This window comes from Toxorhynchites rutilus, chromosome 2 (assembly GCF_029784135.1).
Source record: "Toxorhynchites rutilus septentrionalis strain SRP chromosome 2, ASM2978413v1, whole genome shotgun sequence".
Lineage (NCBI taxonomy): Eukaryota > Metazoa > Arthropoda > Insecta > Diptera > Culicidae > Toxorhynchites > Toxorhynchites rutilus.
The window spans coordinates 91,782,582-91,809,956 of record NC_073745.1 but is presented as its reverse complement, the minus strand read 5'-3'; the positions used below and the strand labels follow the sequence as shown (position 1 = coordinate 91,809,956).

The 27,375-nt window shown below is 38.6% G+C and overlaps 1 protein-coding gene across 2 annotated transcripts in view; it reads right to left on the bottom strand.

Moving 5' to 3' along the window:
- Positions 1-666: 666 nt before the first annotated feature.
- Positions 667-27,375, bottom strand: part of LOC129767457 (long-chain fatty acid transport protein 4) — a 51,110-nt gene continuing 24,401 nt past the window's right edge. For both annotated transcript variants that reach the window (XM_055768384.1, XM_055768383.1), the window contains exons 3-11: positions 15,999-16,387; positions 15,528-15,629; positions 14,843-14,993; positions 14,293-14,494; positions 14,026-14,218; positions 13,832-13,910; positions 1,418-1,687; positions 1,259-1,349; positions 667-1,203 (exon numbers count right to left, since the gene is read on the bottom strand). In XM_055768384.1, coding sequence (XP_055624359.1) covers positions 895-1,203; positions 1,259-1,349; positions 1,418-1,687; positions 13,832-13,910; positions 14,026-14,218; positions 14,293-14,494; positions 14,843-14,993; positions 15,528-15,629; positions 15,999-16,387 — 1,786 coding nt within the window. In that variant the 3' untranslated portion in view covers positions 667-894. The remainder of the gene's footprint in view (positions 1,204-1,258; positions 1,350-1,417; positions 1,688-13,831; positions 13,911-14,025; positions 14,219-14,292; positions 14,495-14,842; positions 14,994-15,527; positions 15,630-15,998; positions 16,388-27,375) is intronic.

Below are 27,375 nucleotides of genomic sequence, written 5' to 3'. Positions count from 1 at the left end.
GAAGCTGTACATTTATTGATATTTTACAATCGCATCAACATTTTGAAGAAAAGAACAGCTTTCGTATTCTCGTATTTGCTCATAATTTTGTAGTTCTCTAGCATTTTATATTGATTATGCTTTACAGACACGTTGTGTTATTCTCACGGCAGAGGATGGACTCAAATAGTTTTTTTTTTCAACACCTCAACCGAATGCCAATTTGTCATTTGCATTTGCCACTCGTTCGGATACAGCTATATTCCATGACAATTTTTTCCTTGTTTTTCCAAAACGTCAAATGCTTACCAATCCATTTAATGAAACGAAGCAATCAATCATCACACCACTATTTGCATTATATGCGCGACAATTTGCTTGCATAACGAACACACGATGATCATTTGGATGCAGCCTAAAATAAAGCCAGAAGAGGAAATTATGCAGTTGATTTTTTGTTCCTTTTCCCCAAGCTCTATAATGGCGTTGGACAGCGCAACACGCGCGCAGTATTTATCGACGATTTCAAAATGTGAATTTATTTTCGGATTAAACTCACATTCGGACTGATCATCTGTGTGTGTTGAATTAACACGAACAACAGAAATTAGTTGAAAGAATGAAAAACAAATGAAAACTAAATTCGTTGAGGATGTTGAATTTCGGATGAGTGATTCACAAGAATGGTGAATTGGAAACACTTATTTATTCGAATATCGGTCTACTACTAAATATAGCTCGAAATTCAACTACCTTTGGTCATTGAGGAATGAGATTTGATTTCAATTGGAACAACTCCCTTCAAAGAACTAAAAACATTTCTGAATAACATTACTATCAGTCGATTGTTGTTTGTATGTTACTGTCTCTCTGGACCATCAAATTGACTACTCTAAAAAAAATCTAGAATCTATGCTAAAATTTCCCTTTTCCACTCCTCACAACATCATAATCGGTCTGTTTGAACAATTGATAGCTGCCATTTGCTTGCAGGAAGTAAATGGGGTCTTTAATTTTCGTGATGTTGTATCCGTCGATTTGCAGGTCTCGTTTCTTCAGTTTGAACGTTGTCGTCATTGGAACCTCGGAAAGAACCCGAATAAACAAAGGTCGCGCATAGGGCGGTAAACTCGCTCGGATTCCTGCTGCCAGCTGTTCCATATCCAGCTTCCCTTCGGTATCCACAATAGCTGCCATACCTGCTTTACCCTCGGTGCCAGGAATCTGTGGGGTAAACATGATGTAGATGAGCCCCGACTGTTGTGAAGTTTAACCTTACCTCTACCCCGTAGACAGCACTGTCTTTCAGTCCAACGATGTTGGTAATTACACCTTCAATTTCTGATGTTGCCACGTTCTCGCCACGCCATCTGTGGGTTTTGTGGTGAAAACGTTAGTAATCATCGATTGCGTAATAAAATCCAATCAACAACACTACCTAAATGTATCCCCGGTGCGATCCTTGAAGTAATAATATCCAAACAGATCTGCGACCAAAATATCACCGGAGTTGAAATACATATCGCCCTTGCTGAAGACATCGCGCAACACTTTCCTCTCCGATGCTTTCTTGTCGGCGTATCCAACGAACGAATTCAGAGCGTTCTTCAGGTTGATCTTTCCGATGAAAACCCCCGGCTCGCCAGGTTTGCAGCGGATACAGAATCCATCTCGATCACGGATGATTTCACCCGTTTCCTCTTCGCACCTATCAAATATATATTAGGCTGTTAAAAAAGTCCTGCGGTATTTCCGCGAGGTGTCGTTGTAAGCGCGTAGTTCTAGTTGTATTCATTGTATCGAGTCATACTATAGCTTGTTAGAAAGGTATTTTTGGTATTTTACAATATAGTACTTGACAGTGTTTTGTTTGGTTAAGTCGTTCGTAAGTTATAGTGTCGCAAATATGGAGCAAAATAAAGAGAAAATCCGACATATTTTACAGTACTACTATGACAAAGGCAAAAATGCATCTCAAGCTGCCAATAAAATTTGTGCAGTTTATGGACCCGATACAGTTTCCATTTCCACCGCACAACGATGGTTTCAACGTTTTCGTTCTGGTGTAGAGGTCGTCGAAGATGCGCCACGCTCCGGAAGGCCTGTCGTCGAAAATTGCGACAAAATCGCTGAATTAGCCGAGAAAGACCGGCATAGTAGCAGCCGTAGCATCGGCCAAGAGCTGGGGATAAGCAATCAAACCGTTATTAACCATTTGAAGAAGCTTGGATTCACAAAGAAGCTCGATGTATGGGTGCCACACACGTTGACGCAAAAAACATCTTTGACCGTATCGACGCATGTGAATCGCTGCTGAATCGCAACAAAATCGACCCGTTTCTGAAGCGGATGGTGACTGGCGATGAAAAGTGGTTCACTTACGACAACATGAAGTGCAAACGGTCGTGGTCGAAGCCCGCTGAAGCGGCTCAGACGGTGGCCAAGCCCTCATTAACGGCCAGGAAGGTTCTGCTGTGTGTTTGGTGGGATTGTCAAGGAATAATCTATTATGAGCTGCTTCCCTATGACCAAACGCTCAATTCGGACCTGTACTGCCAACAACTGGACCGCTTGAAGGTAGCACTCATGAAGAAGAGGCCATCTTTGATAAACAGAGGCCGCATTGTCTTCCATCAGGACAACGCCAGGCCACACACTTCTTTGGTGACGCGCCAGAAGCTCCGGGAGCTCGGATGGGAGGTTCTTTTGCATCCGCCGTATAGTTCGGACCTTGCACCAAGTGACTAACACCTGCTTTTTCCATGGAAAACGAGCTAGGTAGTCAGAAGTTAGCCACAAAAGAGGCCTGTGAAAATTGGCTATCCGAGTTTTTTGCCAATAAGGAAGCGAGCTTCTATAACAGGGGTATTATGAAGTTGGCATCTCGTTGGGAACAAGTCATCGAACAAAACGGCGCATATTTGACATAAAACAGATGATTGTAACTAATTTTATGAACAAATGAAAATTCAAAAAAAATACCGCAGGACTTTTTTGACAGCCTAATATAACAAAAGCGTGTACTGTTTACCAAAGCTGATATATCTTATCACATTCTGCTGTGAGGGGTCCCTTTTGTGGTTTTGATCCTGCAATAATATGCCACACCAACTAAACCAAGCCCAATTATGTGGAACGTTATGTGTTTCTTGCTACGTTTTGTATGTAAGACAACATTTTTATTACGACTCTAGGTGAATAGGCCAAGCTTATTTCATACAGTGGGGGAAAATCCTATAAGCGCACCTGGGTTTTCTGAAAATTCTAGATATATAGTAGATAAAACCATTCCTTTTTTACGTAGTGATTTCCTAATGACTGAATGTGTACTAACTTTGTTGATTAAGTCATCATTGGTGCAAACATATTTTTTTACTAAAACATTTTTAAAATTATGGTGCGAAATTCTCATAAGCGCAACTGGCATTTTAAATATTTTCCCACCAATATATAAACATCTTGGCCATTTTTCAACACATCCTGTTAAGGTTGTAACGTGAGAACGAGTTAACCACAATCAGCTAAGCAGTGAAGAAGCGCAATTGAATTTGAAGCACGCATCATTCAGCTTGGGGAGACTGGAAAATTTAATGCTTCGGAAATAAAGCAAGAACTGGACCTTCCCATATCCAAACGACGTGTTTCCCAAATTTTGCGAGGAATTGGACATCTGGTTTACACGAAGAAGGCAAAGAAACCAAACCTCACCCCAAGACACATTAAAGCAAGATTGGATTTCGCTAAACAGCACATGGATTGGAAGGCAGAGTGGGATGAAGTGATCTTTTCCGACGAGAAAAAGTTCAATCTTGATGGTCCCGACTGCTGCGGGTATTATTGGCGTGATCTACGAAAAAATCCCGGAGTGAAGTTGAGCAGGAATTTTGGTGGTGGAAGTCTCATGGTGTGGGCTGCGTTTTCAAGAAAAGGGAAGACTCCTATCGCCACTATTTCGACAAGGATGAACTCCGACAACTATGTAGAGCTACTGGACAGTGTTTTCGTGCCATTTACAGAAGACATTATGGACGACAACTGCATCTTCCAGCAGGATAATGCTGCCATTCACGTAAGCAAGAAATCATTATCATGGTTTTCCGAAAGAAACATTCAGGTTATGGACTGGCCAGCTCGTATCCCGGATCTCAATCCCATCGAGAATCTCTGGGGAATCCTGGCAAGGCGAGTCTACAGTGGTGGACGGCAATTTGCAACAGTTCGTGAGTTGGAGAGATGTGTAAGGGACGAGTGGAATAAAATTCCACATGAAATGTTGGATAATCTGATTGAGTCAATGCCAAACCGTGTCTATGAAACTATACTGAAAAATGGTAAACCAACCAAATATTGAATGCTGTCATTTTCATGTATAAATCGTTCTATGAGAATAAAGTCTGATGTGCGCTAATAAGAATTTCTACCTTGAAAACACGTTTTTCTCATTCTGAATAACTGTTGAGAATAGGATTGGGACTTTTCTTGGCAAGATAAACTTGATGTTCGAAGGTCATTTAAATCCCATGAAAATATTTTGGAAATATATATCTAGTTAATCTTACAGCCAAAATATACATGTGCGCTTATAGGAATTTCTCGCACTGTATATGTACTTACTATTTCAATGATGATTTGAACAAAATTGGACAAAAAACGCATAAATCTGTCGGATTTAGCATGATATGTGCGAGTGACCACTTTGCCTCCACTACGTGACCATTTTTCCTCCACGCTAAAAAAGTTCGATTTTCCAACATTTTTGGTAATGATGAAAAATGCACTATTTTAAATTTTTATAGTAAAAAGCGTTTCTATATTGCACAACAATAAGTTGAACTACAATATTCATCGAAAAACGGCTATTGAAACAGTATGTGGACGCAGAAAATAGGCATATTCTTTCCCTTTGCCCTAGATATTAACCTATTAGATGGGAAGCGACCCAAGCAGCATCCAAATTTAATGTCGGTTTGTTAAATATTGTTCTCGGCAGTAAAGTATTCATATTGTTTCTGTTCATTCAAGTTATTCAACCTCATAGTCGAAGTTCAACAATCCTGTTAAGATTCTCTTATCTATGTGAGTAATTGAACGCTCAAATTAATGATCGGATTTTTCTCTAGCACTATATCCTCCATTTGAATCACCTTTTTAATTTTGTTTTTATTTGTGCAACTACGCCGCACTTCACTACTATGAAGCTGTTAGATTGATGTCAAACAAATGGAGAACCCTATAGCGACACCATAATCATCTAGATATGTTTTTAAACGATATCTCATGATTACCGTCATTCTTGCGCCATCATCTGTGAGCAACTTCGCATATCTACGACAGTGTAATGCCTTGGTCCATTTTTAGCATAGGGTTTCGTTTTACAGAAAAGGTGCCAAATCAGATAAAAGGTCACGTTTTTGCGGAATAATGGAGCAGTTGACAACTACTTTTGCTTTGAACGGCTTTCGGTGATTTGCATACCGATCGAATCGTTATCATGTCTGTGGTCTGTCTGATTACTGTAAATGATTTAAATTGATGAAAATGAGCCACTCCCATTTTTTCATAAATTTGTTCTGCCCAAAAAACTCCCAGAGTGCCCGTTTTTGACGAAAAAAAAATTCGAGATGACAGATCTCGACGTTTCACGCAATTTTAAGACATTTGGCATCAAAACATTTTTGTTAGAAAACCCCGATTTCCTTTACTCCCCCATTGGGTGATTTTTCGGTTTTCAAAAAACTCAAACTTTGACCGCTTTGCGCCACTCTCCCTTAAGTCGGACTGAGCTGAAATTCGGCATAGGGTGTTTTTTTTTCGGGGTGGTGAACATTTTTTATGTGGTAACTTTTAGAAATTCTAGGGTCGATTTTTTCCCATACATTCATTGGCACCCTCATGAATATGTTAACTTATATTCTAAGAGATCCAGTCATCATATCTTTCCTATTTTTTCATTTTGAAGATTTTGGAATCATCTACTGAATTTGAAAAGCTTTTAGCTGCGATTTTATTTTCATCTACAGCAGGGGTTCTCAAACTATTTTGGGCAATTGACCCCTTTTCCAGAATTATGTCATACCTTAGACCCCCATAGCCAAATTTCTTTGAAAATCCTATCCTTTTTTTTCTTACTAAATAATTATAAATTTGAAAACTTTGCAGTTGAATAAACTTTTTTTTTTATCCCATTTATTTATTTAAGGCTCATTAGCATTTTAGCTGTAACAGAGCCGAATTTTAATCGTGTACATGTCACATGGTTATCATATCTATAATTAGCACATTACACAGTTGCCATTCGCCAGTATTCCTTCTATACCATTACATATGGCACATTCACACAGTAGCCATTTAGGCGTAAGGGTATTCTTTCTGTTCTTCCATTATCCATTTGGACCAACGGACAGCGGAGACAGTTGTTTGATCATTATTGAGTTATTTATAGAACAGTAGCCCGATGTGTCTGGCAGAGCAGAGCAGTTGTATGGATGAATCGATCTTATTTCGACCGTGGATCGATCTCCATCGCTGATGATTGTAGCGTGGACGTAGCTATTCTGTAACAACACAAAGATGGTCAATGAGGGCCCTGAGTTTTGAACTCACGATCGATCGCTTACTAAGCGAACGCGCAACCAATGTGACTACGGAGACCTCCTTGAATAAACTTGACATTATTTTTTCACGGAGGCGATCTGGCGTTGTGGTAACATCCGCACCTCTCACGCAAAATGTCACGAGTTCAATTCACACTCCCGAGGAAGGAGGAAGTAATGTGACAAACCAGCCAAAAGCGTTGAAAGTCACTGTAGTACAGGAAAAAAAATCATTTTCTCATCATATTCAACAAAATAAAAAGAGATAAAATTTAGAAAAAATCAAGTGTAATAAATAAATATTAATACAAATTACACACTCACAAACTATAAAAAAATTCAAATCGCAAACCAATATATCCACAACCACCGAAATATCAAAATACGGTTCAATATTGGTTGGTTAAAGCCTTAAACCTCCGCATTCGTTGATTTTCAAATGATTCCTTCGGTTTCGCGTTGTTTGTAGCCATAATAAAGCCTTTTTCGACAAAGTAAACGAGAAGATATTTTTCAGCAATGTCTCACATTGCAGGATACTGTTTTCAACATATGACATGGTCTTGAAGCTTTTGTGATAATTTGGACAAATGCGGAAACTGTGAATATTCTCTTCTGCTTAAATTTCGTTTTGAGAGTTTTGTCAGAAGAGCCGATATTATTGATATTGCTTCAATCAAGTTCAAATCGTCACTCTGCAGCTGAAACACAAATTCAAAAAAGGTGGAAATCTTGCTATGCAAGAGTCTCTTGGTGGTCAGCGAACTCCAGCGTGTAGAAGTAACCGAGTAGACTTCGTCGTTTTCCTCATATAGTTGAGTAAATAATCGAGTGTTCAAAGTTTTTGGGAAACTGTTGGCTTCCACAATGATGGACTCTATTTTGAAAATGAAGAATTATGTATCGGCTCAAGGAGGAGCGTCAAGCAATGTTACCACATTGAAATCTGTATTTCCGAGCAAAAAAAATCTTTTTTATCTGTAGTGAAAATAGAAAATCTGTATTGGAATCTGTATAACGGATTTTGCACCTGATAAGACTTTTACATTAGATTTAAGTACAAAGTAATAATAGCATACTTGTAGTAGAGTGTATATATTCTGCTTATCCATATTTAGAAGCTCGTGGTATAGCTTGCCAATTTTTTTTAATGAGACTATTTTTAAATTTTCAGGTCTATGCAAAAAGTTTACTATGCAATTCTTTCTCGCACAGAGGTCCAATTTAAAAAAAAATGAAATATCTTAGATTGAGAGTTTTAGATACATAGAAAATTATGCCATTTAAACAGTTAAAACATTTTAAAATGTATTTTTAGGGAAAACCGACTGAAACAGTTTATTTTATTCAATCCTTACTTTGCTCGTGGTGTTTCGACATCTTGCAGGATTTGGCCACGATGTCGTTTGACAACTGTACTGAGACACTTCCCCCTCGGATTTTAACAAATAATTACGATTTGATAATTGCCTTCATAGCTTCTGTAGCGAGACGGTTCCAAACTTTTGTTTTGTTCGCATTATTTGCGAAAAAATACGATTTCTATCACCACTATATTTGACACATTTGACAGTGGCAAAAATAGTTTATTTCAGTACTGTTCGAATAGTCTGATGGTTAATTGTTAATTGTTGTGTAAACTGATCAAATATATTAAAATTAGTTTAGTTTGTTACAAAATCAGTATAAAATCTGCATGGATATTCAATAATCTGTAATCTGTACATACAGATTCTTGGTCAAAAAACATGCTGAAAATCTGTATCATTACAGAAAAATCTGTATATGTGGCAACACTGGCGTCAATTGACGGAAGATTTAAGAAAAGAAAAGTTCGACAAAACCATGTGTAAACATCATACAATTTATTATGAGAAACCTTATTTTATGATTTATTTTGTTGTATTGATACGACTCAAGCAAACCATAAATAAGAAAAATCAATTCAAAATGAAAATAAATCTTTCTTTCCATTCTTCCCGTTAGTTTTTTGAGACAGTTTTTTTTTTGCTAAAAAACCAGATATACAGATTATTTCAGAAAATTTTACAGGATCAAATGTGGCAACCATGGTCATTCTTATAACAGTGTGGTTCACGTAACATAACTTATGGAGCGGCTTAAATATTTCAAATAAGAACTTGTGTTATTTTATAGGGGTCGATATTCAGACCCCGTCGACCCTCAAAATCATTTTTCGTTTCTGTCGACCCCTGTAAAACCGAAATCGACTCCAGGGGGTCGATATCGACCACTTTGAGAAACCTTGATCTACGGGAATAAAGCAATGAACGGATTTTGACGATTTACATACCAAACGAATCCGGAATTCCTTAAGATTTGTTTGATATGCTATACATTACAAACTCATAGTCTGTATATGGTTTAAATTGATGAAAATTTGAAGCATTCCCATTTCTCATACATTTGTTCTGCCCATTTGTGTGCTTTCCCGAACAGAGCTGTCTATAACGAGCAAATTATCGACGAGCAACGACGGGGAAGTCGTAAGATGTAATGTCTCCGCGAACAAAGGAAAAAAAGATAACGAAGGGGAATATTTGCCTAGAGTATAAACAGTGGATCTCGCTGAGGCAAACTTTCATTTTTCGTGAGGAAATCGACTGAACAACATCGTTGCTGAGCGAGCTGGACGGTGAGGCACTGACCCTGTGACGATGCAACAATCGCCTAATTTTTTGATTTTATTTATATTCAGCCTTTTTCCAAGCAATTAACATTGTTTGTTTTCTGTCATCAATGCATTCAACTGACGCTATGGTGAAGCAGGTGTTAAGGTTGTGCACCAAAATTTTTTTTGGGGGATACCAAGTTATTCAATAAGTTATATTGAGTTATTAATTTATTTGGGCTCGCGTGCCAGTCGCAAAACTGCTTTCAACTAGGATCGTATTTACGCTAATCTTGATCATAATGAAGCAGTGCTACTCTTCTCAAGGTTATGGAGTTTAACAAATATAGTTTATTTCGTTTATTTAGTCACCAAGAAAGTAAATGTCGTTCTGGAATTTTGTATGTTATTTGGTTCCGCTTGCCAGTAGCAAAACTTTCTCCACTAAGGATGGAAGCTGCGCTTATCTCGAGTATTGTTCTGCGAGCACAAGAATGAATCATCAAACAATTATCGTCAAATGATTCTACAATAAAAAACAAGTCTGGGCGACCAAACTGATAGATTGATTATTTCAAATTTTTCCTAGCATTATAAAATAATATCTGCAGTTATATACGAGCGACTTGAATTAAACTACAGCATAGTTCTACGTCAACAATGCGGTCGCGTCTTGAACACAACCTCCAATAATTTTTTTGTGGCTGTTTTTTAGATAAGTAACAGAGATTCAATTTCGTGATACATTTGTCATTTTGTCATTTTGTTTAATTGCCTAATCATAAACCTCTAGTGCTGTTTGGATTGTGTTTCCGTAATCTTGGGCAAGACATGCTCTCTTTGCCATTCGTTGTAGAGACTCTCCTATTGCATCACAGGGTCCTTTACCGTGGGAGGTGGCAAATAAATGCCATTCTGCTTGAAGTCTGTAAACTTTTTTGAAATTACACAGAATGGCGAAATTCTTTTTGATTTTGTAGTGCGCTGCTGCTTCATCGGATATTTTAGTAAAGTCATTATTTTTCTGACAAATTCTATCGATTTTTCTCTAAACAACTGCACTGCCACAATGTAGTGTGTTAAAACTTCTGAAATAACTATAAAGCTTACGTTTTCTAGTTTACCTTTTTTTTGTAGTTTATTTCAAATGGGCGAATAGTTGCTTGCGAGTTATTCCAGTGACAACCCTGTGCCGCATTTTGAATTATTCTTTTTTTATTTCGCAAAAAAACAGATTGCTGTTTGCAAATAAAGTCATGCTCTATGAGTTTGTCTACTTTATCAACGAAATACGACACAAATTCTTCGATTGGTTTTAAAATCGTTTCCAATTTACAACGGTCTGTGGTCAGCCATTGTTGAAAACGATTTCTTCTTTTCCGCTTTCCTCTAATACAAGAGTTGTTTGTTCATGAATTGATGTTTTGGAAACACAAACCTTACAAACACGAAGAAGGTAATATGTGGCGTTTTGGAACACTACATAGCATTTTCTACTGTATGCGAAATCGTTCTCAAACTGTTATCCATTAATTTCACATTTTCATGAATAGTACATACACAAACATTGTGGGTTCCTGTACTATCAAGTAATATACAGTGCTTTGGATTCAACTGGTCTAACTTATGATTGCACTTGGGGTTGTTAATACCAGCACTGCATCTGTAATCCTTGCAAATCCTGGAGATCACGGCTTGACTCATGTTGTTAATTAATGTCACACTTTTCTGTGTTGAATTCTGATGATTACGCAGAAACAAAAAAGTGCTATTTCCTTTCCGCCACTTTACGTTCGCTGCCGGTCACGACTGGTACTTTTCAAACAACTGCAGAGCCATTTTATTTATCCTTTACAATCCATTTCTTATTATCATATCTACAGTGACTCCTCATAGATACCTAAATCTACAACAACTATTCGATACCTGACCGACCGATCAAGAGATTTTTGGCAGATAGCTATTGTTTGAGAGCTGTTGTTGCTCTCTGAATTAAAACATATTGTATTTGAGCTTGAGCTTGGGTAGACTGCACAATTCGTAGTTGCTCTCCTTGATTGACCTGAACCAATCAAATTGCCCAAAGAACACACAGAATGACGCTTGGGACTTGCAAATCATTCTCTTTGTGCAATTTTCGGTGATTCGAACTTTAAATGGTCAATAACGACACCGGCCACGTCCTTACAGTCCTGATAAGGTAACCGAGAAAACTCCTGTAGAACCAATAAGCTTGGTAATTTTAAGAAACATATATGGCCATTCATCGCACACACACCTTATCAAACTCCAAATGCGACGTTGGAGAGCTATATTTGGGAAACCTAAGAAGGTCATCGAGAGAACTCCTCTAAAACTAATCGGACCGGCAATACACCTCGTTGATCATCGAGCGTACCCTTTATCGACCTCCAATCACGACGGCAGGCAGGAATGGAAAAATTACGGAATGAAAAATTAAAGAATGGCATAGTTGAATAACTAACCCATTAAACATTAAAAAAGTCAACAATTAAAGAACTGGAGCATTAACGGAACCAAGAATAAAGGAACCAAAGTATCAAAGAATTAAAGATCTAAAGAGTCTCCGTTCTGTTGAGCACGAAAACTACTCAAAACTTCCTGTACCCTGGCCAGGCGCCGGCGAGCTACGGCATCCACCAAACGGAGCACGAGACTCTTGCCCTTCTTTTCTTACTTAAACACCCCTGGCTGGTTCGCCACTCCATTTCCATCCCCGGAACATACACACGAACACACACACAACTGTCTTGTTCAAAGTTTTTGTTAGAAAAACTTTTTTGCCTTAAATATGCACAAGTTGCGATGCATGGAAGAGTTGTAGGGCACATATTTATCTACAACTTGTCCACCATTTCATCGAAATACGAGATAACAATTTTAAGAAAATCGACTTTTAGTTTTTGAAACCATTTTTTTTAGTGCAGGATTTCAAAAAATATTTTTTCAGTATTTTTTCTGAAGGTTAAATTATTTTCCTAAAACTCTTCCATAGATCACTTTTTTGTAGGAATTTTCGAGTAAACAAAATTTTTGAAAAAAATTGTCAAAAATATTTAGCTTTTTCCATATGTTAGTCTAGATAAATTATCGGAAAACTAAGTATGCCAAGTTGCTTAACTAGGTAAGATCTTCACGCACAGAAAGTTTCATTAGGTTCTGAGAGGGTCATGCCAATCCCATAAACGAGTTGGCGCGAAATCCGTCCATAACATCACAAAAAAAATCCAAAAGACATACGTAATTCGCGGAAATTCAAAAGTCGCGATAATAGTCGCTTTGGTCTCAAAACCTCGAAAACAATAAAAAACTTTTTTTGAATGTTCCGCCCAATCGCCCAAAAAAATTAAGTATTAAATCAACTGCGATTTAATACTTAAAAATTAAATAATTTGAAATTAATTGAAAAATTTCTAACAGTGATCGGGAATCGGTTCAGCTGTTCAAAAGTAATGATGTTTCGTCAGCATTCGGAAAATATCAGAATTTTCAGACCACCCTGATTCAGGTTGGCGCAGCATGATTTTTTTTTTTTTTTCAATTCGTTTATTTTTACAGGCTCAGTTACTTAAGTTTAAAGGAGCCGAATTCTTAAATATAATTTTAAAACTATATATATAAACAATTTTCTTACTTCTATGGTTAGTAAGGTGGAAAACCGATTACTCGCGGTGTACTCGAGTTTAGGAGGGTGACATATTTTTAGGAGAAGGATGGGATATAAGGAAATTGTAACAATGTTGATGAACACTCAATTTATAAATCTATTCGTATATCTATAGTGTATTTACATTTCAACTTATTCTACTATTTATAGCAAGGGGACGAATTACCCGCAAAGGAAGGAAAGGAGGGTATAAGGATGTAGGGGCAATCACACACGAAGATCTATAGCTTTAAGGAAAACATATATATGGGACATGTAATCAAGGTCTAACCGAGCCAACACATCTCTCACCGGCACATTGGGCTGTCTTCCTCGGGCCCGAAGGGAGTTTTTTAAATTCGATCTGGCGACCAGATACACCTCGCACGACCAAACAATGTGCTCGATGTCGTGATAACCTTGGCCACAAACGCAGAGATTGCTGCTGGCAAGATTGAAACGGAAGAGTAGTGCATCTAACGAACAGTGATTGGACATGAGTCGGGAGAAGGTGCGAATAAAGTCCCGACTCAAGTCCAGACTTTTGAACCACGGTTTGAGGCTAACCTTAGGGATAATCGAGTGAAACCACCGGCCCAATGGCGCAGCATGATGTTGAAAAAGTGTCTGAATTTTTTCAAAAAATATATATTAATAGCAGCCTAGTTTATCTCTAGAACTTGCTAACTTGTATTTGATGTATCATGGTCCATTTTCAAACAAGGGAAATCGCAAATCTTCACAGATTGACCCATCACCATAATTTTGTTCTCAAATGTACAACATTGTGATTAATTAAATTTGTCAAAATTATTGCGAACATGCGAAAATGTTGAGGAATAATGAGAAACTATCGCTTCAACATAAAACGACACATCAAATTCCTGGGTTCGCAATCGACATAAACAAACACTCACGCGGTAATTTGTTCCACTTGTAAACAGAAAAAAATCCTCTTACCTCACCAAAGTAACCGGATAGAAGGTCCTGGCGAACGCCGGCACGAATCCAACCGCACCGACCGTGTTGTCCAAATTCACTGCAATTGAAAACAGAGGAACGAGAAAAAACACAGTCATTCATCAATCAACTTCATCACAATACGAATTGCAATCCCGCACAGAACGCAAGAACGAAGGCCGGCAGAAACTCACTCAAATTGGAATTTCCTTCGGTCGATCCATAAAACTCAGCGATTTGTTTGATGTTGAAGCGTGACACAAACTGGGTCCAAATTTGGGGCCTCAGCCCATTCCCAAACATCATCCGAATCTTGTGCTGCGTGTCCGTCGGTTTCGGTGGGGTGGTCAGCACGAACCGACATATTTCGCCGATATATTGGGCAACCTGTGGGAATGCGAAAGTGGAACTACATCTACAAACCTATCACTGGGAGATGTGGGGCCCGTGCAATACTTTACCGTGCAATTGTACTTGATACAATCCGGAAAAAAGTTGGAAGCGGAAAACTTCTTCCGAAGGGCCGCGGTAAGACCGCACAGCAGTACGCTTCCCATGCCAACCATTCCGCCAGCGGAGTGATAGAGTGGCAACGAGTTGTAAATAATGTCATCATCGCGTAAACCCAGCATGTAGTAGCATCCAGTGCCCATCATGATGAATCTGAAACGAAGTGCGGGATTCAATGGAAATCCAGAAAATGCTTTCCACGAAGAAATATATCTGCCCATGGGCACGGTAATGATAAATATGTGAACGTTCAAATATTAATAACAGTCTAATCCCATATAAGTCTACTGATACACTCTATCCTCGAATGAATCGGTAAATTAACGATTGATATCAGACGAACGTTGATTAATCCCTAAACATATGCTTGAATACACGCGCACGGCCAAAAGAACATGGAACGAAACAAATTGGGGCATCCTGTCCGTCCGAGTGCCGGCCGAGACAAGGCTGAGAGCGCTCGGGAAAACCGACAAGTGCTGTGGACGGGGATCAACTCACCTGGAGTTCGTGATCACAGCCGCTTTGGGCATCCCGGTCGTTCCGGACGTGTAAATGTAAACTAATTTATCTCTCGGTGATATATCATCCCAGATAGCGCTTAAATCTACACTTTGTACGCCATCCAATGCATGTCTCAGATCTTCAGCATCTGAAAGAAAGAACGAACACAAAAAGAAAACACTATCACTCATAACCACAAACGGAAAATTTCGCCCCACGAGAAAATGATTTATGATTATCTATTATGTGTTGGGTTTCGCCGAAAGACACATCGTGCGCTACTTTTGGCGGGCAGTGCTGGGAAGGGACGAGAAAACACCATTCGACGGTCAAAACCGGTGTGGGAAAATATTTTGCTTGACCAGCGAGTGAGCTGTGGAAAGTGGGTTTTCGGGACTGCTCTGCTCCTGAGCGGGAGCGAATGAGTGGAAAACGAACCGAAAAGAAAATACATCATCGATATTCGAATATGTGTGCAATTTATGGGAAAATGGCAGTCGTTACGGGCAGTGCTGATAATGGAGAACAGTTCCGGAAAACCACTGTCGCCCTGTGACTAGGAGAAATAAAGCAAAACCAGTCATGTCAAAACCACAAGAATGCTACTCGTGGTGTAGAACATGATGTTTATAAAATCGTAAATATGATTTTATGTTGAGGATGGCAAACATTTCTTATTTACCTGGTAACTGATCACATTCTGTTAACTCATTGGTGTCTTCCGTGGAGTACACAAACGTTGGAAGATCTTTGACTCCTTCCTGATCCGAAATCTCGGCAATTGCTGAAAATAGAAAACGAATTACAGATCTATTAGAAAAGGCTTTTGTTATTATTTGGATCTCCCATCCGTCAAAATATCCCAAAGCTCGGATCATGCTAATCCTTACAAAACGATACGTCCAAGAACGTGAGCCTTTCCTTATCCCAACGCAGTCACGACACAGCGACAATGAGTAGCCATCATTTGCAGACATACGCCAACGTTTTCTCCGTTCAAGATTCCAACGGGCAGCTGGGAAAACCCTCCCGAAAGACAAGACACTCCACACTGAGTGATTGACAGATTCCATTTTCTACTCAAAACACCCACACCTTCTTCCTCTGCTCGCGCCCTGCGCTACGCTCGTTCGATAAGTTCAAATGTGCTTACCTCCGGCCAGTTCGGAGCTAACGATGATTGCTTTCGAATTAGCCACCGCTATCGAGTGCCTCAGCGTTTCCCGCCGCAGATTGGTGTTGATCAGGGCCGTCACGATGCCCAGCTTGGCTAGCCCCAGCCAAACGCAGGGATACTCCGGCCGAGTTTCCATCATCAGCGCCACGGTATCACCCTTGGTGAATCCCTTCGAGTGGAAATAGCTGGCAATCCGATCCGAGAGATGCTTCACCTCGCCGAAAGTCAGCCGGCTGTCGTCCATCAGAAGTGCCACTTTCGTGGGCTGTCTTGCTGCAACCTCCTCGAAAATCTTCACAACCGCCATCTTGCGGCTCTCGAGTCGGCGGATTGCGAGATTCAGTCGAACGAAACACACGGCCGCACTGAAATGACGAGATAAGAATGATTCCTAATGAGAGCTGGTGCGGTGCGGTTGACAATCGATACATTTGCGAATGTTATTGTAAATAGATTGGCCGTCCGTTTCATGTAACATTCAACCGCGGACATTTGATTCCTAGCACTACAAGCAACAGTTGAATCTTGGAAACTGAACATTAATGGATGACACCAATTCGAAATCCAAAGAATGCGTCCCAAAAATCCTCGCGTGAGCCAAATTTCGTTTCAATTATAATTTGACGTTTTTGTTTTCGGCTTCCGTTTAACAAGTGCCCAATTTTTCTCGATTGGGAAGAATTGAGGACACTTGAATGGATTGAGTTCTTTTTCGATGAAATTGGCCACTGAATTGTATCTCTGCCCTAGGTGTAGCAAGCCAAATCTAACATAAAAGAGCTGCATGTCTCCTGCCAAATCAGTTTTTTTAGTAAACTACATGACCCGACAAACTTCGTCCCGGCCAAAATTTATGATTTGTTAACAATACCTCCAAACATTCACGTTTTCTTACTTACGATCAATTTTCAATTGTCTTGTTTGTTTTAGAGATGAACCAGCCTTTGGCTGAAAATCTCTTTAATAAAGAAAGAAAAAAAAATTGTCTTGTTTGGTTGAAATATGTGTAATACTTTTATGGAACCCCCTCTTCATTCCAGAGGAAGGAGGGGTGTCATACCGTCATAGAAACATATCTCGTACCCAAAAACCCTCACATCCCAAATTTGGCTCCATTTGCTTGATTAGTTCTCGAGTTATGCAGAAGTTTGTGTTTCATTTGTATGGCAGCCCCCTTCCCCTTCGAGAGGGGAGAGGAGTGTTGTGTTGAACGATCAAAGAAACATTTCGTGCCCCCCTAAAACCTCCACATACCACCATAGAAACATTTATCGACCCCTAAAATCTTTTTATGCCAAGTTAGATTCCATTTGATTGATTAGTTTTCGAGTCATTCAGTCCCACTCCCCTTCAGAGAGAAGAGATGATTGTCAAACTACCATAGAAACAATTACTGTCTCCTAAATTCTCCACAAGTCAAATTTGGTTCCGTTGCTAGATTAGATCTTGAATTATGCAGAAATTCATGCTTCATTTGTATGGCGGTTTCTTCACTCCTTAGGGAGGGAGGAAGAGTGTCTATAAACCATAGAAACATTTCGTGCCCTCTAAAACCTCCACATGCCAATTTTGGATTCGTTTGCTTGATTAATTCTCGAGTTATAAAGAAATTTGTGTTTCATTTGCATGGCGGCCCCCTCTTAGAAAGGGGGAGGAGTGTCTATCAAGCACAGAAACATTTACTGCACTCTAAAACGTCCACATGCCGAATTTGGGTTCATTTGCTTGATTAATTCTCGAGTTATAAAGAAATTTGTGTTTCATTTGTATGACAGCCCTCCCTTAGAGAGTGGGGAGGTGTGTTTATCCACCATTTATTGTACCCATGTTGATCGGTTCAGTAGTTTCCGAGTCCATAAGAATCAGAAAGACAGACAGTCAGAAATCCATTTTTATAGGTATAGAAGAAGATCCATATAAAAAATGAACTTGCTGGGGCATCTCCTCAACCTGCATAGAAAACTGAGCATAGAAAACTTTTGCCCGGAAAGCTGCCCAAAATATTCACGTAGGGGAGAGGGGGGCACATTCGGACACTTTTTTTCCTTCATTTTAAATATTTTTGTGAACTTAAAAGAAGTCCTAAATTCACCCAGGTTGTTATTTGGACATCAATGTATCATATGAGCGTGTTAGATTACGAATGGTTTATTCGAATTTTTGAAAATTGCCTTTTTGTCCGAAAGTGCTCCACGTGTGGGACAGTTTCGGACAGTCCTAGGGAACTTTCGGACAACGAAAAAAAATATTAAAATTTTATGTGTATCAACAATTACTTCCGTTTCCACTTATTTCCAGCATATTCTGCCTTTTTTGTTTATCAGTATTCGTCTAAAAGGAAACTGCTTGCTATGAGAGTCAGTAAAAATTCGTGATTTTGCTTTCTTTCATTTTCGAGTAGTGGTTTTCCAGGGTGAAGTTTTTGGAAAAGGTTCAACATTTTCCAAGGACAAAGTTGCCAAAGTAAAATTTATCTGTGCTGTAGACGCAATGTTTGCAGCATTGTTGTATAACCCGATGAGTCAGTTGCTACCTCCGCTCCAGTTGATGAAGTCATTTGAGCATTCAAAATCCTTGTTCGAAAAAACCTTTCTTGAGAATAGATAGCAACCTGTCATTTTGAATCCAGCTAGGATATTACTCAGATTGAAAGAAGCATTATAAGCCGATGCAACTATACCTGGAAGGGCGTGTTTAGAAATAATTTCTCCAGGATGGTTGAGTAGCCAATCGTTCTAGGAAACTGGGAGCTTTTCCTTGAAAAGGCCCATAACTGAAACATCCAGCGGTTGTAAGCGATTTGTGACATAAGGATAGACACATGAATTGTGCAATTTTCTCGGCAATATTTAATTGTTTCCAAAGTTCAATAACTTTTTGATTGATTTTTGATTTTTGAAATTGATTCGTTTATGTTACTTTTTGCTACCTTTTTCAAATGTTCCAGAACATTGAGAAACAGTTTTCCCGTTATGCAACCTTTAGTTGGGAAATTAGCAAAGGCAATGGACCCAGTTGGCCACCTGTGAGCTAGAGTCATGGAAACGTTCTATTCGAAACTAGTTCGATAGCTCTTTCCATTTCATCTTCGTTGATGCTGGTTCTATCGGTTTTCTTTTTGTAGCTTCGAACCATCATTAGGTCTGAGAATCAGACTAAATTGATGTTTATTAGTAAACAACAATTAGACACAAATTTTATGAGGTATTAAACAGAGTCCGAATGTGCCCCGTGAACAATGTCCGAATGCACAATGGTCCAGGAGATGCATTTAAGTGGAAATTAGCATTTAAAGCTCGACAGTTATTCTCTAGACAAAAACTGTCTTAGACAAAATTGATAAAATAAAAAATATAACTTTGTTATTTTTATACATAGATGTAAACATAGTTCGACAATGTTGTAGTCCCAGTTATTTGAGACATCTTTGTAGGGTTTTAATCCAAAAACTCATGATTTCAATTTTAATTTACTCAAACACGAAAAATAACATAGTTTTGAAAATCACATGTGATATAGAGTGAAATTTGTTCTTTCAAATTCCGTCAACAAACATTTTTTATGTTTGCCCCAAACAGTATGACAAACACATAAAAAGAGCGTGTTTTATGGGAAGAAATATCAATAACTTTGAGTGAAGTTGAGATATTGACAAGTTCTGCATCGAAAAATGTTCTAAAAGTGTTTCGAAGACAGTTTGTATGTAGAATTTGAATGATAAAAGTTAGAGCAAGAGAACATTTTTTTTATCGTGATCCTAACGCAACTTAGAAAAAAGGCACTATATCGGTTATTTCAAGAGATAAAAAAAAACTTCTCTCTACAAAGATGTCTCAAATAACTGGGGCTACAACATTGTCGAACTATATTTACCTCTATCTATAAAGATACGAAAGTTATTTTTTTTATTTCATCGACAATTTTGGTCACTCTATTTTTGATAACATAAAAATGAGCGCTCTATCATATGTAACAACTTTGTCTAAGACAGTTTTTGTCTAGAAAATAACTGTTGAGCTCTAAATGCTATTTCCCACTTAAGTGCATCTCCTGGACCGTTGTGGAATGTGCCCCACCACCATTCGAAAACAAATCATAATTTTATCTAATAAATAGACTTTTATTTTACCGTGGTACGCACTTTTTTTCATTTCATATTAGTTACTAGCTGAGGTGGTGTACTTAAATTTCTAAATCGTTCACAAAGGAATTAGGGAAATACTTAAAACTTCAAGCTCAAAAGTTTCGAAACGTGTATGAAAAAGGGCACTGTGTTGTCTTTGTAAGTAATAAACGACCAGGAGATGTCAAACCACATGACAGCTGTTGGCGGAAGGACTGTTAACTTACTTATATTTTTAATTTGGTTGAAAATTGTATCACTTAATTTTTAAAAGCGCTGTCCGAAAATGCCCCCCTTTCCCCTACATTTCGTCGTCCAACATGGAAGTTGTATTTTGCCAACTGATACACGAGCACTCAGGCTAACCTTAAGCCTAACTTTTAGCGAGTGTTAAAAATCACTCAAATTCTCGCAACCGCTTCCAAAAGTGCCCACTTTATAGTTTTCTGAGTTTCTTTCATTTATTTGGTTCAAATTAAAGTAAACACACTGTGATCTTTTTTGATACCTTATGTATTCCATTCACCTATGGAATATTAAAAAAGAATTCACCTAAAAAAAACAAAAAAAAAAAATCAATTTGTATTGGAAAAAAGCTGTGAAGCAATGTTCCCTCTTCGAAAATCGATGTGTTTTCGATAAGTTTCCATCGGAAAACCCCACGATTGTTCATGTTTTCACATTTGAACATATTTTGAAGCAAACGGCTCGGTCAGGTGTATTTGTACACGTGGTCTCATTTGATTAAGTTGAGAAAAAAATGGTGATAACAGTGATTTAGAAGGCAATTCCCTTATGTATCCGAAAATTGGGTAAAACGATGATTCACACCGGTATGTCGCAAGAAAGTACAGTATCAGCAAGATAATAGTTGGGGAAATTCTTCTGTGATGGATCGCCGCAGAGGCAGGAAGCGGAAAAAGGATGCGAGAACGAACACAAGAACAACCCGAAGGATACTATCCGCGAAATCCAGGAAAGCCTTTAGCTATCAGTTATCGATCGAACTGTTCGTTGCCGTCTCGTAGCACACGGATTTCCAGAAGCGCCCATTTATCATAAAGGCAAACAAAGCCAAAAGCTTAAGTTTGCCGAATAGCATGCTGTTGAGTCCCTAGATTTCTGAAAAATGGTTCTCTGGACGAGCGAATCAAAATTCGAGCTGTTTATCCCGGTTCGCGTGTGGCGCAGATCAAGTGTGGAGCTTCCGGAGCGTTACAACCGTTACAAAGCATAGAGGTGGAAATGTGATGGTCTCGGAGTGTTCCTTGTAGGGTGAAGTGGGAAGTCAATGGGCTAATGCCGGCAGATTTGTACAGGAGAAATATAGAGGTCTCACTGATTCAGAAGGTAAGTTTTTTGAAAAAAAGTATTTCAGCAGGACAACGACCAAGAAGACCGAATCTTTCTCACGATCTTGTCGGATCAAACCTCTGGATAGGCCTCCAAAAGGCCGGGCCACAACGCCATCGAGAATTTGTGGGTGATCATCGATGCCAGGTTAATGAAACTAGAGTTACCAATAAAAAATAACTATTTTTAAATCCTGGAGCGCGTCTGGGAAGAGTAGGATTCATTGCACCTAAAGAACCTGGTGGAGAAGATGCCGAAGTGCCTGCAGCAGGTCAATATAACCATTATTGAAATGCTTTTGACTACGTCTTTCATTTCAATACCGGGGTGTAAAATCAAAGTTTCGAAAACGAAAGCGTTACGCCGGGGACCGAGCGTTGATGAACGGTGTCACCAAGAGCCTGTTTGTGCATCTTAGGCCAGAAGGGAATCTATCAGGAGGAGATTGATGCCACTGAAAAGGTGACCAAGAGAGCACCAGCATCGAAAAACGGTTCCGCTTGAGGCATCGGAGCCGCCGCCACAAACACATACACGCGCGGAATTCTTTTCATTTGGTTGCTGTCCAGCATCGAGAAAATTCCGGAAAGATGTAATCGATGCTGAAAAATAATCTACCGGTTCCCCTTGGAACCGAAAAATGCATTCAAGCGAAAGAGTTTATTTTAATGTTTTCTATACAATCCGAAATACTGCTGCGATCGAATACATTTGGTTTTCTAATTTGTCAATCAAGTGCAGTTAGCAGGAAAGCTTCTGAAGATTATTCTTCCCCATCGGTAGGATATTCTTGTATCCAATATTGGATGCGCGCGTAACGGAAAATGTTTCGCATCGCGAAAATCATATAATTTTCAATCGATTATTGCTCAGTCGCCGAAATTTCCAAACTCAAAGAGTTCATTCGTATCTAGTTTGCCTTCCAAATTGCCATCGTAAACCACACCTTCTGTCGATTCAATCACGGACAAAAATCATACTTAAGTGATATTCTAGTGGTGAAACGCACTCATTTTTCGCGAGGACATCGACTGGACAACATCGTTGCTGGACGAGCTGGATGGCGAGGGATCGAGTGATTCATTACCTGACCTGACCTGAAACGCATTCAGTATTTTTCGAACTGTGAGGGAGCGCAGAAGAGCCGATCCATCAGGAGGAGAAAAGAAGGCGACCAAGAGAGTACCAGTATCGAAAATTGATTCCGTTTGATGCATCGGAGCAGCCGCCACACACACGCACATACATATTACATAGATGTTTCTTTTCATATCCGCACATTTCTAAATGTTTTGGAGTTTTCTAAATATATATAATTTCATACAAATACTCATCCGCTCACAGATTTACAAGAAGACCTTTCACCAATCTTGCAATTTGTTCATTCATCCATTTATTTAGAATTAATTCAGATGCAACTTCAAACAAATGATCACTAAATCAACGATAGTCCTACGTTACCCTTGCGGTTATGCCACAGATATAACCCCTTTCCTGTTTTTTCTTTTATTTACTTTTCCTGAAGTCAAAATGAAATGGGCACTTTTTTGTCTCTGTTTTTTTGCATTGATTTGAACGAAATAAATAAGAGAAACTAACAAAATGATAAGATGGGCACTATATTTTTCCTATCAGTGTTTATATTGTAACAATTGAACTTATAACCATGTTAATACTACATTTTCGGTTTTTCGCGGTTGACTCGAGGTTAAAATTACAATACGTTTGTTGGTATCCCTATGCATAGTCAGAGCGGGATACTTCTTATTGGGATGCAGCTGACCATTAATCTAGTCTTAACCCATATCAGTGCGGTGCGTCCCTCTCTCTATCTCTACCTCTCTCTTTCTCTCTCTTGACTTGAGGGATCCAATTTTTTTCTTGAAAAATAGTCACTTTAACGGGTGTTAAATAAAAAATTAGATTTTTTTCAATACCTTTCAGTAACTCAAATAAAGAGTAACTTTCTCCTTTTGCTCTTTGGCCTCTTTAGAAACAGAAGGCGTGTTTGGTTTTGCTAGTTTGAATTTAGTCAAAGCAAAGATGGCGTCGAAACAGCACGTGCTCCGCGAACGCATTGTACGGTTCTACGAAACGCATTCCCAGCAAGGAAAAAAGTTCACGGTGGCACATTTTAAGGAAGAAAATGTACCTGTCAGTACGGTATATCGTATCCTGGGTTCCCTGAACGTAGAGCGGAAGGTCGGAAGTGGTCGTCCGGTGACGATAATGACGAAGCAGAGGAAGACATCGTTAAAGAAGCTGTTTGACAACAAGGACGCAACCAGCCTGCGTGACGCCGGTCGGAAATATGGCTGCTCCCACGTATTGATCCATCGGACCCTCAAGACGGAAGGAATCGTCTGCAGGAAGAAGACGAGGTCGCCGGAGTACACGGAGGAGCAGATTGAGACGGTTAAATCACAGTGTCGGTGGATGACCAAAAAATACCGCGGGACGTCTTTCGTTCTAGACGACGAAAGCTATTTTCCGCTGTCCAAAACGCATATTCCAGGAAATGATAATTACTACTCCAGCGACAAGTCATCCACACCGCCTGAAGTGAAATACAAGTTCAAGCACAAGTTTGAAAAAAAGGTTGTGTTGTACATCGCCATTTCCGACCGGGGAATTTCAAAGCCTTGGTTTAAGCCGAGCGGTCTGGCAATCAACCAACAAATCTATCGAGAAGAGTGCCTCGATAAAATCCTGCTGCCGTTCCTGAACGAGCATCACGCGGATGGGAAGTACGTCTTCTGGCCGGACAAGGCGGACAAGGTCTTCCCATTACGCCAAGATGACGCTGGCGTATCTTGAGGAAAAAAAGATACCGTTCGTGCCGAAAGATCGTAACCCAACAAACTTGCCCCAGTGCCGTCCAATAGAGGATTTCTTTGGCTCACTCAGTGCCCTAGTGTATAAAAACAATTGGAGGGCCAAGGACACGAAGCAACTGACTACAAGAATCCGGAATTGTATCCGGAAAATGGACGTAAGTGCCGTACAACGTTCTTGTGAGAGCATCGCGACAAAGTTGCGTCGAACAGCAGACCACGGCTCTTACTCAAACATTCACTGACATTTTTTTGAAGAAAATACATTATGTTATTAATAAAAAATACTGAAATCGATGAAAAAAACATTTTTTTATATGTGATTGAAAAAATTCTCATTTTTTATTTAACACCCGTTACTTGTCATTATTGAAAGTTGAAAACACAGAGTCCTGAGTCTTACTCAACTATTATTGAAATAATTTATTAACCATTCATTCAAACCTCATGAAGTCTTTATTCAAACCTCATGAAACAGTCGTTGCACTCCCGACTTATGTGCATGTATTTCATCACCAATCTGCCACCATATTTTTACCCACTCTGTAGGGGAAATCAGAGTAAAACCGATCCCCCTGAGGATTTCCACATATTTTCAAGGCCCCCTAAGTTTCTGGGACTTCCAATCGTTACAGAGCTTCTCTCAAACTCTACGTGAACCATTCTACAGAATGTGTTGATCATTTATTAGGTAGAACTCGTGTTTTGAAAGAATACAAAAAATGTGTGGTTTTGATGAAATACATGGGAGTGCGAGTAAAAACCACATCCTTCCAGGGCAAAACCGACAGCTTGAGAAAAACGAATAAAAACTTATTACAATAACTTCAAAGTACTAAGCGTCTATCCATATACAGTAACTTCTCGATTATATCACGCTCAAAAAAAATCACGTGATATAATGAAAACGTGAAAACGAACTCCAACACCACTATTTGAGTTTCGAGAGAAGTGCCATAAACTAGATTGACAGAGAAATTTTGTATTCTTTTTTTTTTTTTAATTCGTTTATTTTTACAGGCTCAGTTACTTAAGTTTAAAGGAGCCGAATTCTTAAATATAATTTTAAAACTATATATATATAAACAATTTTCTTACATCTATGGTTAGTAAGGTGGAAAACCGATTACTCGCGGTGTACTCGAGTTTAGGAGGGTGACATATTTTTAGGAGAAGGATGGGATATAAGGAAATTGTAACAATGTTGATGAACACTCATTTCATAAATCTATTCGTATATCTATAGTGTATTTACATTTCAACTTATTCTACTATTTATAGCAAGGGGACGAATTACCCGCAAAGGAAGGAAAGGAGGGTATAAGGATGTAGGGGCAATCACACACGAAGATCTATAGCTTTAAGGAAAACATATATATGGGACATGTAAAAATTTTGTATTCTTGAACTAAATAATTATTCTGCACCACACCAATTTGCCTACAAGATTTGTGGATTATGGTAAACAAATTGTGTTGCCAGGACTCAAATAGCAAATACTATACCTTTCAATGTTTTTTTTTTCCTTCAGTGCCTTGTTCAGTTTTTCTGAGCATGATGATCATATCTTGTTTTCTCGGTAGAATTTTCTTATATTTTCAATGATAGTTGTGCGGTTTTGACAGTTTTGGTTTCTGCAATTTTTTCCTGCGAATGATTTCATGTAACGTTTCAACGTTTTGAAAAATAAGCCAGATTCGTCACAATTATATACCTGGTCAACTTTCGAATAATAACTTTCAGTTCATGAAGGTATCCATTACCAAAAAATCCGCCAGAAATCGCAACATACAATATTTTAATTTTTAAAAATTTCGGAGCTCTTTTTGAAATTAGGTCACCGCTGAACTTTAACGACGCAGTTAATCCAAAATTAGTTGCAAAATTTTTAGCTTGAAAATGTATTTCTTCAGAATAAATGATATTGTAAAATTTACGTTGCTTCAGTAAACACATGTATACATCAGTTTATAGCTAACTAGCTGACCCGGCAAACTTCGTCCTGCCCAACATTTATTTTTCGTTATCACATCCACGTTTTCTTACTAAGCGCACGTTCATGGGTCCAATCGCTGAGCTGTTCATTGATAGATATTCTAATCTACCCTTCAAAATGACCTTTTACTATAAAATTCCTAGTACTATCAGATTATTTCAGACACAATTCTCGTTGAAGATTTTTCAACCACTTGCAAATAACATGTTTCTCCGTTACATGGAATAAATGTTTGATACGGAATATATGATAGGATAAGGACAGCCCTAAATCGGACAATTCCTTTCTCGAGTTTTGCTATCATCAACAACGTTTTATTTTTTTATATGGATAGAAGAGGATATAGGAGTGCGTTTTATCATAATAAAATCCATTTACACTTTCGAACGAAGATCAATTCCATTTCAGAGAAGGGAGGGGTGTTCTACCATTATAGAAACATTTCTCGTACCCAAAAACCCTCACATTTCAAATTTGAATCCATTTGCTTGATTAGTTCCCGAAATATGCAGAAATTTGTGTTTCATCTGTATGGCATTGTATTTTCTTTTAAAATAGGATAGACAAATTTTTTTTTAGTCAATTATTTTGAATCCCACAACAATTCGATTCGCACTTTGGAGGATTTTTTTTTAAATTAATAGGAGTACCGGTAAGTTTCTTCGTTTTTTTCAAAAATTAATACTTTATTCTGCAAAAATGGTTACAAATTTCATTTTCTATTTCATTTCATCTTTCTGGATCCCTTTGCTGAAATAATCGGTCGGTTTGTCGGCTAACGGACAAATGAGAATAAGCAACTGAGAGGCACAGATTGCTTGTGCCAATTGACCAATCAGAACTCGCAATATTCGTTAGATATAGCTTGACATTTTGCGATTGTTCGACGGTTAGTTTCATAATATATATATATATATATATATATATATATATATATATATATATTTCGTTATTGTATTAAATTATTGGGGAGTGCCTGAATCGATTGATGCAAATATTGATATTGAAATTGGATAATTTTCGCGATGCGGTAGATTTTTTGTTTTT